Source organism: Stenella coeruleoalba (genome assembly GCF_951394435.1).
Source record: "Stenella coeruleoalba genome assembly, chromosome: X".
Classification (NCBI taxonomy): Eukaryota; Metazoa; Chordata; class Mammalia; order Artiodactyla; family Delphinidae; genus Stenella; species Stenella coeruleoalba.
This window is the reverse complement of record NC_137152.1, coordinates 42,050,901-42,067,015: the sequence shown is the minus strand read 5'-3', so window position 1 is coordinate 42,067,015 and position 16,115 is coordinate 42,050,901. Positions and strand designations below refer to the sequence as shown.

Here is a 16,115-nt window from a genome sequence, read left to right as displayed (position 1 = left end):
GAGCTGGGTGGTCCGGAGAGTTTCGGTCTGATGCAACCTGTGAATCTGATTGCGTTCCCCTGCCTCGGGCCAGTTGGCCTTACACTTTATATACAACGTTCTTGTTAATTTAGTGAACTTTTATATACCCTCCAAGTCTCTCTGAAATCTTCCTTGACAGCAGCAAGCAGCTTCTGAGGCACTTTCTTAGCCTCATTCTGAACTTTGCAAGAGGTATCTGTGTGCTTACTAGATGCTGTATTCCAACTGTTTACCTGCAAGTTTGTCTCCTGCACTGGCTGGCAATCTCCCACCGCAGAGTTCCTCTTTTTCATCATTGTATCCCCAGGGCCTAACCCACCATCACTTAGGAAACTGGTGTGCACACACACATTTCCTTTTCTAAAGCAGTTGGACCCTAAGAAAATGAAATAGTAAGAGTATTCCTAGAGAATATTCTAGAATGTCTGAGAAAACCAGCGCCACCTTGAAGCATGTGTGTGGAGTTCCACTCATTCAACCTCTTCTCCCACCCCACCCTCAGGCTGTAGTCAGAAAATCGTGGGACAGGTGCATGGAAATCCTTGAACTGTATTTGAACTGAACTAAACTGAACTGGGGTGGGGTCAAAGAAGAGAGATTTCAGAGGGAGCTGGGGACAGAGGATTTACGGAGGAATTACGATCAAGGGACCCAGGGAAGGACGCGGGGGTGGGGGGATAGTAGAGGGTGCAAGGTTCAACAACTTCCCGGCTCTGAAACTTAAGCCATTTGGCTTCCCTAAGCGCGTTTCCTCTCGCTGGGATAATAACAGAGCTTCCCTTGCAGGGTGAAGAGTAAACGACCCGGAGACCGTATGAAAGAGGCTGGCCAGCTGAAGGTGCTCAATGAACGGGAACCTGTGAGTACTAGCCCCGCCTCCAACCGGGCCAAAGGCCCGCCCCCCGCCGCCACCTATTAAGTTTGCGGAGCACAGTCAAAGAGTTCACCTCCTCTCGTAAGAGGATAAAGCTGGCGGGGAGGAGGGGAGGGTGTGTGTGTGTGTGTGTGTGTGTGTGTGTGTGTGTGTGTGTGTGTGTGTGTGTGTGTGTGTGTGTGTGTGTGTGTGTGTGTGTGTGTGTGTGTGTGTGTGTGTGTAGGGAGTGTGTGTGTGAAGGGAGGGTGTGTATGTGTGAGGAGAGGGTGTGTGTATGAGGGGTGGGAGTGTATGTGTGTGTGAGGGGAGTGTGTGTGTGTGTGTGTGTGTGAGAGGGGAGTGTGTGTGAAGGGAGGGTGTGTATGTGTGAGGAGAGGGTGTGTGTATGAGGGGTGGGAGTGTGTGTGTGTATGTGTGTGTGTGTGTGTGTGTGTGTAGGGTGTGTGAGGGGAGGGTGTGTGTGTCTGGGGAGGAGGGGAGAGAATGAGTTACAGTGTGTCACTGATGTTGGTGGGGGGCGGGTGCTTAACTCCCTGCTCGCCCGGAGTAGGGGAAAGGCGAAGGCGGGGAAGGCTCTGGCCCCACTCAAAATGGAGCCAAGCGCCTGCCTCGCCTAAGATGGCGGCCTCCCCGCCTTTCGGTTCCGGGTTCTCAGCGTCGATTGGGTACCTGGGGAGTCGAGCGGGTCCAAAGGTGGCCGAGCCCCGCCCCCTTTCTCAAGGTGACGCTCCGCCCCCGATGGCGTCACGCGGGAGCCGGGGCCCGCCCTTCCCCGCCTGTGCCGCGGTTACCTCGCGTGTCCGGCCTTCATAAGATGGCGGTCGGGTCGCCTACCCGCGGCGGCACCGCCACTCTCAACATGGTAGCTGTTTACCCCGTATTTCTCCTCCCCTCTCCGCCTCAACTTCCTCGTTGTTTTGAATAAACTTTATTGACTACTCTGAATTGCCTATCACCGCCACCGGGCTTCTCCCGGCGATTTTTCGGGCTGTTTTTCTCCAACCGGGCCGCCGGTTCATCTCCTTCCTCGTTGGTTTGCTCGCGGCGATCTCCTGCCAGCCCAGCGACGCCGCCGCTTGCCTGTTGTCAGGCGGCCGCCGGACTAGGCCCGAGCCGCGGGCTCCAGTAGGCCCTAACAGCCGGGCCTGGGGCAGAGCTGTGGAGAAAATTGCCCTGAAGCAACCGCAGGGCGGCCAGGGCCGCGCGACCAGGGCCGCGCGACCCAGCGGGTGGCTCGAGTGTAAGGCGAGAGAGGTTCGCTGCGTTGCCGTGACGATCCCAGAATTCGGTGCGCGTCGCCTGTGGGGCCGGAACTGCTGGCCGAACCTTCGCTGAGCGAGGCGCTGAGCAGCTCCGGAGCGAGCCCGGCCGCCGGCGCTTCGGTGGAACTGAGCTCAGCGGGCGTGAGGAATCCCTGCGGCTTTGCAGATGAGGAGGTCCCTGTAGGGTTCCGGACCGAATACGTTCTTGTCAGGTTTGGGGCGTGAGGAGGTTCCTGTCAGTTTGGGAGGCGTGAAGAGATTCTCGTAAGTTTCGGGGGCTGCAAGGATATTCCTGTCACTCTTGGGATCTGTGACGAGATCCCTGTCAGTTTTGGGGGACAGGGGAGTCTTGGTCAGTTTGAGGGGGCTGTGAGGAGATACCTGCCAGTTTAAGAGCTGTGGGAGGAAAATCCTGGCTTGGTTGCAGGAGTGTGAGGAAATTCTAGTCAGTTTCAGGGATTTTGAAGCGATCCTTTCGAGTTTTGGGGGTGCAATAAGAACCCTGTCGTCTTTGAAGTAGAGGGTGAGCTGATCAGTTTTGAGGTTGAGATTTATTTCAGTTGTTGGGGTGATGAGACTCCCGATTGGTCGGGGATGGAATGATTTTGAGAGTGAAGGAGCAGATCATTTAAACTCTCACAACAGAACCCCAGAACTGTGATTTGAGTTGGGCGCCTAGTCTTGTCTGCCTCGTTGCTGAAGACATCGAGGTAATTGTCGAGTAATCTGAGGACTTACAAGGATCCCTCATCTCTCTCTAGTTGTGTCTATTTTGGGGGTGAGAGAAGTGGCTTTTTCTGAGGTACCCCCAGCCTCATTCTCTAGGCTATGCTTTGTGTCATAATAAATATTGAGAGCCCTGGGAAACAAGGTTGCTAACAAGGAGAGGGTGCAGTGAGGGATTAAAGAACCTTCCTGAAAAGGCATCAGATCTTTCCCTGAAACCTGGAAAGAAGTTATCACTGACCCTGGGGGCTGGAGGAGGTAAGGAGGGAAAAAAAGCCTCGACGGCAGAGCGCCGTTCTTTATTTGTTAAAGAAATTCTGGCGGCCGGTGGACTTTCTCCGATTGCCCCCTACAGCCGCACCAGCTGTGTTGCATCCCGGCAGCGGTAACTGCCCATTTGTGAGCTGAGGGACCTGATTCACTCTGTAAAAAGTGTTGTTTGTGCCCAGCCTTCGTCCAGAGAGAACGCGTGCTGCCGCCTCCCGCTCCCTTTGACGCTGAGAACCTGGCCCACCGCAGAACGCTCCAAGGCCAGGCGAAGATGGCCTCGGTACCGGTGTATTGCCTCTGTCGGCTGCCTTACGATGTCACCCGCTTCATGATCGAGTGTGACATGTGCCAGGACTGGTTTCATGGCAGGTAAGGAGGGCAGGGCACGCTGGACGGGGTGTAGAGACCAGGTGCTCACTTGCTCCTTTCTCAACTCTGGTTCAGGTTCCTGCTCAGAAACTTATTTCCCCTCTCTTGCAGACAGTTAACACCAACCCATCTCCCAGACCCAGATTCTTACGTCCTTCCTTGCAGACTAGGGCCTAGCTGACATTGGCCTCTGGTTTCTCCTCTTTTTTCTTTTCCCATATGTATTTCTTCTTTGTACCCTTCTTCTGTTTCTTTGTTTTTTTTCCCTTAGAAAAATATTTTCTTTCCAGCCACAAAGAATGTATCATTTTTGTATTCTGGCAATTTTGTTTTGCCTCAGATGCTGGCTTTGGGGGAGACGGTACTGCATTTTTGAGATATTTGAGTCCAACAAACATGGATTTGAGTTGTGGTTTTGCAACTTATTATCAGAGTGACCTTGGGCAAGTTGCTTTGCCTCTCTGAGCCTCTGTTTTCACCCATGAAGTATATCTAATACATCCTTCCTGTTTACTTAAAGCATTTTGCATGCACTCAGTAAATGGAGACAGAAATGCAATAGTATTTTATTTCTACAGTATTTATCTGAAGAACCATCCAGCTAAATTGAATTAAGCAGAGGAGATGTTGGGTAAAACAGTAGGAGTAAAACCACTAATGAATTCCCTCCAGCTAAACATGTGTGCACATAAGCACCTGTCATCCAGGATTCCAGAGAGGTTAGTGTGTGGAATAAACCTGTAATATTATCCCATTATTGAGACTTATATCCCAGCTCTGGAAAGAAAACCATGAGAGGGATTTGTACATTAGAGTACAACAAAACAGTGTATGGCATCCTCCTCCTGTTGCATGTTGTTAGATTCTAGAATTTTCAGTTATCATTAGTCCCCTCCAAAGGAGCTGTTCCTGCTATCACACCCAAGACCAAACTGAAGGTGTTGGTGCTGCTAAAATTCTGCTCTTAGCAGGGACTGCCCTGTGCAGCACGTCCAAATTCATATTCAGCTGATCTTTGTTGAGTATTACTGTGTGTCATGTTCCCATGGCACTTTGTGTACATCCTTATTGAAAGTGATTATTTCATCATATCATAGTTATAAATACGTCTGTGTCACTCATTAGCAAGAGCTGCCTGAGGGCAGAGATGTCAGCTTTTCATGTTTGGTATCCTCAGAACCTAGTTCAATGCTAAACGTATAATAGATTCTGAGTACATTTTTTTTTTTTTTTTTTTTTTTTTTTTTTTTTTTGCGGTACGCGGGCCTCTCACTGTTGTGGCCTCTCCTGTTGCGGAGCACAGGCTCCGGACGCGCAGGCTCAGCAGCCATGGCTCACGGGCCTAGCCTCTCCGCGGCATGTAGGATCTTCCCGGACCGGGGCACGAACCCGTGTCCCCTGCATCGGCAGACGGACTCTCAACCACTGCGCCACCAGGGAAGCCCCCTGAGTACATTTTTGAATGAACAAATGAATGAGTTGTCTTGAAAAAAGCTATTGCCTGTGGCCCTTGCTTTGGATTGTGTAGGTTTAAACCTGGAAAGTGAACTCCTACCACAATACAGAGACCCTAACTCTGCAGTCTGGGAACAGGAAACAGGAATGAATGCTTCCTGAGTACTTACTGTGTGCCAGGCCCCATGACAGAGACTTGGCATACATTTATCTCATCTAATCCACATCCAAGCCTGAAAGTTAGGTATTTCTTTTTTAAATAATAATAAAAAAATTTCCCTGACTATGTAAGTGAGACATGCTCATTGTAGAACATACAGAAAAAGAATAAAGAAGGAAATAAAAATCATCCGTGAGCCTACTATCCAGGACAATCTGTTTAATTTTTTTGTTGCATTAACTCCCATCATTTGACTTAGAATATAAACATATATTTTACAACATGGGATTGTATTATAAGTACCATTTTGTAACGTGATTTTTATTCCTACTTAACATTATAAAGTTAAGGTCATTAAATATTGATCTGATTTCTGATATCCCATCATATATCTGTATCATCAGTTACTTGGTCATTTCCTCTGAGGTTGGATACTTAGGTTATTTCTACTTTTTTATATTATAAATAATACTATGATGTGAGGGAAACTTTGGGGGTTCTGGAAATGTTTTGCATTTTTATTTGGGTGCTTGTTGAAACAAAGGAAAACATTGCGGTGAACATCTTTGCATAGTAGAGACTTGACATTTACAAGGAACACCACTGAGGCCTTTAAGAATTCCAAATTTACAAATATGGAAATGGATTTATGGGCCAGGCCCCTCCTTAATCACATTTCTGTGGTGAGTCCTGTGTTTCTGTGCACACCCTGACATAAGTTAACTGCCTTAATTGTTTTTCCTGTGAAAGTGACCAAGCTTTTATCTCTTATCATGCTTTTCTCTATGGGCTGCCAGAGAATAAGGAAGCCAGCTGAGAATCAGGTCCTTGGTGGGTGGCTGTTCTTGCTTACTCAGTGCATTGCGTGCGTGCGCACGTGCGCGCACACACACACACACACACACACACAGACACACACCAGGCTCATAGTGCTCTAGTTAAGTCTGTACTTTAGCATAATTGAAAATTACTAAATATCGTGGACTTTTCACGGTTGTTCACAATAGTTAAGCCCACAAATGCCTATAGATGATATAAATCTGTTCACATCTCTGATGACTTCCATAGGCCAGATTTCTTAAAGTCCAGTTGGGGATTAGTAATGCCATGTTACTTCCTGGTAAGGTTATAGCAAGGAAGGTGACTATTCCATTTTGCTGGTGAGAATCTGGATCTCATGGAGGTTAAGTTACTTTCTGAGTCTGGATTTGAACTTAGAATTATCTGGCTCCAGAGCCCAGGTTCTCAAAAGTGGGAAAAAAATGGTATAGCTCCATTCCTCTATTGTAAAGGACTGGATTTTGAAGAGCATTTTGATTTGTAGAGCAGTGGTTCTCAAACTTTAGGGTGTATCAGAATTACTTGGAAGACCTCTTAAAAGATGAGATAGGTAGGCTCCACTTGCAGGGTTTCTGATTCAGTATGTGAGCGGAGGCTACTCTCAGAGCCACTGATTTAGAGCATTATTCTGTCTCAGTTCCTTCCCTTTCTGTAGAGTGTGACAGCTTCTGATATTGGGGGATGGGTGGGCTAACATATCATTACTGTACACTGTTGTTCTCAAAATGTGGTTCATTAACTGGGAATTTGTTAAAAATGCAAATTCTTGGGTTGGGACCTGGCAATCTATATTTTAACAAGCAGGTAGATTCTGATGTACCCTAACTTTTGAGAAACATTGCTGTACACTGGTGGAGGAAGTTAGTTGGCAAGCATTTATTGATGTCTGGGGCTTTGGCAAAATCTCTACAGTTTTCCTATCTATAAAGGAAGTATTGGTTGGCATATCCCCTAGGTGGTGGCTGTGGTGTGGACTCTAAACTCTAGAGGAAATGGCACTGGCTTCAGATCTGGGTTCAAATTCTGACTCTGTTACTTTTTAGCAAAGGATTTCATCTCTGTGAAGCCTCAATTTCCCCAAGAGTGGTTGTGATGATTTAAATAAAATGGTAGTGGCCCTTGTTTATTGAGCACTAGCTAGTCTGCTAGTCACTATGCTAAACACTTTGCTTAATTATCTTTAACCTTTTTTTGAGTTTTAAAATTATGAATTCAGTTCATTTAATAGTTATAGGACTATTTAAATTATGTATTTTGTATTGGATATGTTGTGGTAGTTTCTGCTTTCTAAGGAATTGATCTATTTCTTCTAAGTTGTCAAATTTAAGTGTGTAGAATTTTTCATAGTATTCCCTTATTATCCTTTTGATGGCTGCAGGCTGGCTCTGTGGTGACATCTCATTTCATTCCTGATGTTGAAAATTTGTCTCTCTCTTTTTTTCTTTGTCAGACTTGCTAGAGATTTGTCAGTTTTATTGATCTTTTCAAAGAGGAAGCTTTTTGTTTCATTGAATTTCCCTATTGTCTTTCTGTTTTCAATTTCACTGATTTCTGCACTTTATTATTACCTTCCTTCTGCTTGCTTTGGGTTCATTTTGCTCCTCTTAATGTCTTGAGGTGGGAGCTTAGTTTACTGATTTGAGACTTTTCCTGTATTCTAATATAAGCATTTAGTGCTATCGGTTTCCTTCTTAGTACTGATTTAGCTGTGTCCCACAAATTTTGATATGTTTTCTTTTTCATGTAGTTCAATATAATTTTTAATTTGCTTAGAGACTTCACATTTGACCTATGAATTATATAGAAGTATGTTGTTTACTTTCCAAGTGTTTGCAGATTTTCCTGTTATCATTCTGTTATTGATTTCTGGTTTGTTTCCATAGCGGTCAGAGAATATACTCTATACAATTTCAGTTCCTTTAGATTTACTGGTGTTTGTTTTATGGCCCAGGATATGGTCTGTCTTAGTACATGTTCCATGGTCACTTGAAAAGAATGTATATCCTGCTGATGTTGGGAGGAGTTTTCTGTAAATGTTGATTTACTCCTGTTGGTTGATGGTGTTGCTGAATTCTCTCTTTGCTGATTTTCTGTATAGTTGTTCAGTTCGTTGTTGAGAAGGAGGTGTTGAAGTGTCCAGCTAAAATTGTCAATTTTTAATTCTTCCTTTCAGTTCTATCATTTGCCTCACATCTTGCAGCTTTGTTGTTTGAATGCAGATGCATTGGGGATTAATGTGTCTTGGTGGATTGACCCTTTAATTATTATGTAATGTCCTTCTCTGTCTCTGGTAATTTTCTTTGCGTGGAAGTCCACTTTATAGGATATTAATATAGCCATTAATATAGCCACTCCTGCTTTCTTTTGATTAAAGGTTGCCTGGTATCTTTTTCTATCCCTTTACTTTCAACTGATGTCATTATATATGAAGTGAGTTTCTTGTAGGCAGCATATAGTTCAGAATTATTTTTGTCCACTCTGCCAATCTTTTTTTTTTTTACATCTTTATTGGAGTATAATTGCTTTACACTGGTGTGTTAGTTTCTGCTTTACAACAAAGGGAATCAGTTATACATATACATACGTTCCCATATCTCTTCCCTCTTGTGTCTCCCTCCCTCCCACCCTCCCTATCCCACCCCTCTAGGTGGTCACAAAGCACCGAGTTGATCTCCCTGTGCTATGCGGCTGCTTCCCACTAGCTATCTATTTTACGTTTGGTAGTGTATATATGTCCATGCCACTCTCTCACTTTGTCACAGCTCACCCTTCCCCCTCCCCATAACCTCAAGTCCGTTCTCTAGTAGGTCTGCGTCTTTATTCCTGCCTTACCCCTAGGTTCTTCATGACATTTTTTTCTCTTAAATTCCATATATATGTGTTAGCATACGATATTTGTCTTTTTCTTTATGACTTACTTTACTCTGTATGACAGACTCTAGGTCTATCCACCTCTCAATTTCGTTTCTTTTTATGGCTGAGTAATATTCCATTGTATATATGTGCCACGTCTTCTTTATCCATTCATCCGATGATGGGCACTTAGGTTGTTTCCATCTCCGGGCTATTGTAAATAGAGCTGCAATGAACATTTTGGTACATGACTCTTTTTGAATTTTGGTTTTCTCAGGGTATATGCCCAGTAGTGGGATTGCTGGGTCATATGGTAGTTCTATTTGTAGTTTTTTAAGGAACCTGCATACTGTTCTCCATAGTGGCTGAACCAATTCACATTCCCACCAGCAGTGCAAGAGTGTTCCCTTTTCTCCAAACCCTCTCCAGCATTTATTGTTTCTAGATTTTTTGATGACGGCCATTCTGACTGGTGTGAGATGATATCTCATTGTAGTTTTGATTTGCATTTCTCTAATGATTAACGATGTTGAGCATTCTTTCCTGTGTTTGTTGGCAGTCTGTATATCTTCTTTGGAGAAATGTCTATTTAGGTTTTCTGCCCATTTTTGGATTGGGTTGTTTGTTTTTTTGTTATTGAGCTGCATGACCTGCTTGTAAGTTTTGGAGATTAATCCTTTGTCGGTTGCTTCATTTGCAATTATTTTCTCCCATTCTGAGGGTTTCTTTTGGTCTTGTTTATGGTTTCCTTTGCTGTGCAAAAGCTTTGAAGTTTCATTAGGTCCCATTTGTTTATATTTGTTTTTATTTCCATTTCTCTAGGAGGTGGGTCAAAAAGGATCTTGCTGTGATTTATGTCATAGAGTGTTCTGCCTATGTTTTCCTCTAAGAGTTTGATAGTTTCTGGCCTTACATTTAGGTCTTTAATCCATTTTGAGCTTATTTTTGTGTATGGTGTTAGGGAGTGTTCTAACCTCATACTTTTACATGTACCTGTCCAGTTTTCCCAGCACCACTTATTGAAGAGGCTGTCCTTTCTCCACTGTACATTTCTGCCTCCTTTATCAAAGATAAGGTGACCATATGTACGTGGGTTTATCTCTGGGCGTTCTATCCTGTTCCATTGATCTATATTTCTGTTTTTGTGCCAGTACCATAGTGTCTTGATTACTGTAGCTTTGTAGTATAGTCTGAAGTCAGGGAGCCTGATTCCTCCAGCTCCATTTTTCGTTCTCAAGCTGCCAATATCTTTTAATTGGTATATTTTGACCATATATACCTAATGCAGTTATTGATATGTTAGGGCATAAGTTAGTCATTTTATTTTTTTGTTTTCTGTTTGTTCCCTCTGTTCATTCTGTTTTCTTTCTTCTGCGTTCCTTTGGGTTACTTAAACCTTTTCAAGAATTCCATTTTGATTTATCTATAATGTTTTTGAGTGTAATCAACTGGTATTGACATTTTACCGGTTTGAGTGAAGAGTAGAAACCTTGCTTTCCTTTAAATTTACGCTCCCCTGCTATAATTATCTTAAGTATTTCACCTACATACATTGAGAACCATATCATATAGTGTTACAATTTTTGCTTCAACTCTCAAACATGATTTAGAAAACTCGAGGAGAAGGAAAGTATATTGTATGTACCCATATTTTCACTCTTTCCCTTGTTCTTGCTTACTTCCTAGTGTTCCTAAGAGTCCTTCTTTTATCATTTCCTTTCTGTTTAAAGAACTTCCTTTAGCCATGCTTTTAGAATTGGTCTACTGGCAACAAGTACTCTTAGTTGTTTTCCTTCATATGAGAATGTCTTGATTTCCCCTTGAATTCCTGAAGGGTCTTTTCATTTAATATCAGATTCTGTGTTTCCAGTTCTTTCAGTCCTTGAAAACTTGTGCTACTTCCTTTTGGCCACCATGGTTTCTGATGAGAGATCCTGTGTCATTTAAATTGGTGTTTTCCTTTGGGAAATGTCATTTTTCTCACTGATAGCAAGATCTTTCCTTTGTCTTTGGTGTTCAGGATTTTGATTATGCTATTTTTTGGGGGCCACACTGCATGGCTTGTGGGATCTTAGTTCCCCAACCAGGGATTGAACCTGGGCCACAGCAATGAAAGCTCTGAGTCCTAACTACTGGACCACCAGGGAATTTCCTGATTATTGCTGTTTCTCAGTGTGGATTTCTTTGTTGCTGAAGCGCTGTTCATTTTTTTTCAATCTATTTTCCTTCAGTTTTATTGAGATATAATTGACATATAGTACTGTTTAAGTTTAAGGTATAGAGTATAATGACTTGAATTACATATACATATATTGTGAAATGATTACCACAATAAGTTTAGTTAACATCCATCATCCCATATAGGTACAAATAAGAGAGAAAGAAAGAAAAATAAGTTTTTTTGCTTGTGACGAGAAGTTTTAGGATTTACTCTTAGCAATTTTCAAATATACTATACAGCAGTGGGCTTCCCTGGTGGCGCAGTGGTTGAGAGTCCACCTGCCGATGCAGGGGACACAGATTTGTGCCCCGGTCCGGGAAGATCCCACATGCCGCGGAGCGGCTGGGCCTGTGAGCCATGGCCGCTGAGCCTGCGCGTCCGGAGCCCGTGCTCCGCGATGGGAGAGGCCACAACAGTGAGAGGCCCCCGTACTGAAAACAAAATAAACAAACTATACGGCAGTAGTCATCATGTTGTACATTACATCCTCAGTACTTATATATCTTATAAGTGGAAGTTTGTACCTTTTGACCACCTTCATCCACTTCTCCCACCCCACCCCCACCTCTGGAGGGTAACCACAAATCTCACTTTTTCTATGAGTTTGGGTTTTGTTTTTTTAGATTTCACATGTAAGTGAGATCATAGAATATTTGCCTTTGTCTGACTTACTTCACTTAGCATAATGCCTTCAAGGGCTGTCCGTGTTGTTGCAAATGTCAGGATTTTCTTCTTTTTTATGACTGAATAGTACTCCATTGTGTGTGTGTGTGTGTGTGTGTGTGTGTGTGTGTGTGTGTGGTGTATTTATATATACATATATTACATTTTTTTATCCATTCATCTTTTGATGGACATTTAGGTTGTTTCCATGGTTCAGTTATTATAAATAAGTCTGCAGTGGATATGGAGGTGCAGGTATCTCTTTAACACAGTTTTTGTTTCTTTCAGATAGATACCTAGAAGTGGAATTGCTGGATCATATGATAGTTATATTTTTAATTTTTTGAGGAATTTCCATACTGTAAGTGGCTGCACCAGTTTGCAATCCCAGCAGTGCACAAAGGTTCCCTTTTCTCCGTGTCCTCACCAACATTTGTTATCCCTTGTCTTTTTGATAAGGCATTATAATGGGTGTGAGATGATATCTCATTGTGGTTTAGGTTTGCATCTCCTTGATGATTAGTGATGTTGAGCACCTTTTCATGTACCTGTTGGCCATTTGTATGTCTTCTTTGTAAAAATACCTATTCAGTTAGTCTGCCCACTTATAACCAGACTTTTTTTTTTTTTTTGCTATTGGGCTGTATGAGTTCTTCATTTATTCTGAATATTAACCTCTTATTTAACATATGATTTGCAAGTATATTCTCCTATTCCATAGGTTACCTTTTTATTTTGACGATTTCTTTCTTTTTTGCTGTGCAGAAACTTTAGTTTGATGTGGTCAAACTAAATTTTTAATTTATTTTTGATTTTGTCACTTTGTGCTTTAGATGTCATATCCAAAATATCATTGCCAAGATGCATGTTAAGGAGCTTTTTTCCTATGTTTTCTTCTAGAAGTTTCATGGTTTCAGGTCTTACATTTAACTCTTTAATCCATTTTGAGTTAATTTTTGTGAGTTGTGTAAGTCAGGGGTCTGTTTTCATTCTTTTACATGTGAATATCCAGTTTTCCCAGCACCATTCACTGAAGAGACTGTCTTTTCTCCACTGAGTGTTCTTGGCTCCCTTGTCAAATATTATTTGACTGTGTATGCATGGGTTTATTTCTGGGCTCTCGATACTGTTCCATTGGTCTATGTGTCTGTATTTATGCCAGTACCATTCTGTTTTGATTACTGTAGCTTTATAATACAGTTTGAAATCAGGAAATGTGATGTTTCCCACTTTATCAGGATTGCTTTGGCTATTCTGGATCCCTTGTGATTCCATATGAATTTGAAGATTGTTTTTTCTACTTTTGTAAAAAAATACTGTTGGAATCTTGATAAGGATTGTTTTGAATCTATAGATGGCTTTGGGTAGTGTCGACATTTTAACAGTATTGATTCTTCCAATCCATGAACACAGGATATCTTTCCATTTCTTTGTGTTTTCCTCAGTTTCTTTCATTGATGTCTTGTAGTTTTCAGTGTAGAGATCTTTTACCTTCTTGGTTAAATTTATTCCTAAATATTTTATAGTTTTTGACATTATTGTAAATGGGATTGTTTTCTTTATTTCTTTTTTAGACAATGTGTTTTTAGTGTATAGAGATGCTATTGATTTTTGCATGTTAATTTTTTTATCCTGCAACTTTACATAATTCATTGATTAGCTCTAACAGTTTTTGGATGGAATTTTTAGGATTTTCTATATATAAAATCATGTCATCTGCAAATAGAGATAATTTTCCTTCTTCCTTCTTCCTTGTCAATTCTGATGCCTTTTTTTCCCCTTGACTGATTGCTCTGGCTGGGATTTCCAGTACTCTGTTGAATAGAAGTGGTGAGAGTGGGCACCCTTGTCTTGTTCCTGATCTTAGAGGAAAAGCTTTCAACCATTCACCATTGAGTCTGATGTTAGCTCTAGGCTTGTCATATTATGGCCTTTATTATGTTGAGGTGCATTTCTTCTGTACCCCATTGAGTGTTTTTTTTAATCATGAATAAGTGCTGAATTTTGTCAGATGTTTTTTCTGCATCTTCTTTTGAGATCACTTTTTTCTTTCATTCTATTAATGTGATGTGTCACCTTTATTGATTTGCTTATGTTGAACCAGCTTTGTATTTTAAGGATAAATCCCATTTGATCATGGGAAATGTTCCCTTTAGTGTGCTGCTGAATTCAGTTTGCTAGTATTTTATTGAGAATTTTCCCATGTGTATTCATCAGGGATATTGGCCTGTAGTTTTCTTTTCTTGTAGTGTCCTTATCTGGCTTTGGTATCAGGGTAATGCTGGCCTCATAAAATGAGTTCTGGAGTGTTCCCTTGTCTTTGATTTTTTTAAAGAGTTTGAGAAAAATTGGTGGTAATTCTTCTTTAAATGTTTGGTAAGATTCACCAGTGAAGCCATCTGGTCCTAGGTTTCTCTTTGTTGGGTGTTTTTTTTTTTTTATTACCGAATCAATTTCCTTACTAGTAACTCATCTCTTCAAATTTTCTATTTCTCCCCGATTCAGTCTTGGCAGGTTGTATATTTCTAAGAATTTATCTATTTCTTCTAGGTTGTCCAATTTGTTGACTTATAGTTGTTCGTAGTTCAGTCTGTTTTCTTTCTGTTGTTCAGATTGGATAATTTCTATTGTTCTATCTTCAGGTTTACTATTTTTTTCTCTGTTGTCTACATTCTGCTATTTGAGCCCACGCAGTGAGTTTTCATTTAAGTTACTATAGTTTTTTCTAGAAGTGCCATTGGTTCTTTTCTATATCTTCTATTTCTTTGCAGAGATTCTATTTTTTGCTAACACTTTTTATTTATTCATTTGTTTCAGGCATGTTTGTAATTGTTCTTTGAAGCATTTTTGTGGTTGCTCCTTTAAAATCCTTATCAGATAATTCCAACATCTGTGCCATCTCATTGTTGAGACTGATTTTCTTTGCTCATTCAAGTTGTGATTTTTCTTGTTCTTGATATGATGAGTGATTATTTTCATTATATCTTGAATATTTTGGGTATTATGTTATGAGATTCTGGATATTATTATATCATATGTTTTTGCGAGCCTCTTCAGACACTGCACTTCAGTGGCAGGGGAAGGGGGTACTACTTCTTTACTGCCAGGTAGGAGTGGAAGTCCAGGTTCCCCCAGTTGCTCTCTGTTGGCACTCACTATTTCAGATCCTGCTGTCATCTAGTCAGGCTGCCTTCTCTCCATCTTTCAGAGTCATCTTACCTTTTTTTTTTTTAATGTCCAAGATTTTTAGCTGTATTTAGTGGGAGTAATAGCGAGAAGTGTGTTTACTCCATTATTCCAGAACCAGAAGTGACCAATTAATCTTTAAAATAGCTCTTTGGAGCTATTATTTTCTCTCATGAGGCTAAATAGCTTGCTCAGAGCTACATAGCCAGTTAGTTGCTCAACCACAAGTCAAACCTGGGTCCCTTGGACTCTTGCTATAGGATATAATACTATAGGTAGTATAAAGCACTGTTCAGGTTAAGCCATTTTCAAGGTGTTGTGGGAGATAGAGAAAATCAGGCTTATAAACTCACACACACTCCACATTTTTGTTCAAAGTGAAATCAGGTTAAAATGGACATCACGCTTTTTGAAGCAGCTGAAGCAGCTGCTATACAGCTTTAGGAGTGTGTAGCAAAGGGAAGAGAAGGCCTAGCATTCATATTCAGGGTTTACTATGATACAATGTATGGGCTGCAGAATCCCTGCCCTGGAGAAAGTCTTATAGGGTGTGGAGTTAGAAGTATCAGAAGGACAGCCTGCTCTGTCAGGGCTCACAGGATGTCTCTTGGAGTGACATATTTAAAAAAAATAAATTTTATTTTTTAATAATTATAGATTCATAGGAAGTTGCAAAAAATGTATGTGGAGGGCCTTTGTACCTTTACCCAGTTTCCCCCATGGTGATATCTTATATAACTACAGTACAATATCAAAAGCAAGAAACTGACCTTGGTACAATCCACCAATCTTATTTCAATTTCACCAGTTTTACATGCACTCATTTGTGTGTGTGTATGTGTATTTAGTTCTATACAATTTTATCACACTTGTAGATTCATGTAACCACCACAATCAGAATACAGAACAACAGAAGGAATCAGAATTCCTTCACCAGTGGGGCAGCATAAGTTTTGCCCCAACCCACCTAGAAGAAATTTGGGATGGCAAACATGTACCAAAGGATGGGTGGTCAGTATCCAAGAGGAGTATTATGAAAATTCAGATCAGGTCTGATAGGCATGATGCCCAGCACTGAGTTATGGGAGCTAAATGAAAATATTTTTGGAAATAGAGGCATCACTGAGTGGGGAGCACACCTGACATGTTACTATTCCCCTTATAGCAAAGGAACCAGTGTTATTAGACAGAGTGAGGGGAGAGTAGTAGAAGCTG

The 16,115-nt window shown here is 41.6% G+C and overlaps 1 protein-coding gene across 4 annotated transcripts in view; it reads left to right on the top strand.

Moving 5' to 3' along the window:
- The first annotated feature begins 820 nt into the window (after positions 1-820).
- The window catches only part of PHF8 (PHD finger protein 8), a 93,099-nt gene continuing 77,804 nt past the window's right edge, over positions 821-16,115 (top strand). For 2 of the 4 annotated variants that reach the window (XM_079909803.1, XM_079909804.1), the window contains exons 1-2: positions 1,710-2,421; positions 3,333-3,522. In XM_079909803.1, coding sequence (XP_079765929.1) covers positions 3,425-3,522 — 98 coding nt within the window. In that variant the 5' untranslated portion in view covers positions 1,710-2,421; positions 3,333-3,424. Of the gene's footprint in view, positions 881-1,708; positions 2,422-3,332; positions 3,523-16,115 lie in introns of those variants that run through there. The other 2 variants (XM_079909802.1, XM_079909801.1) reach the window with 2 other exon arrangements.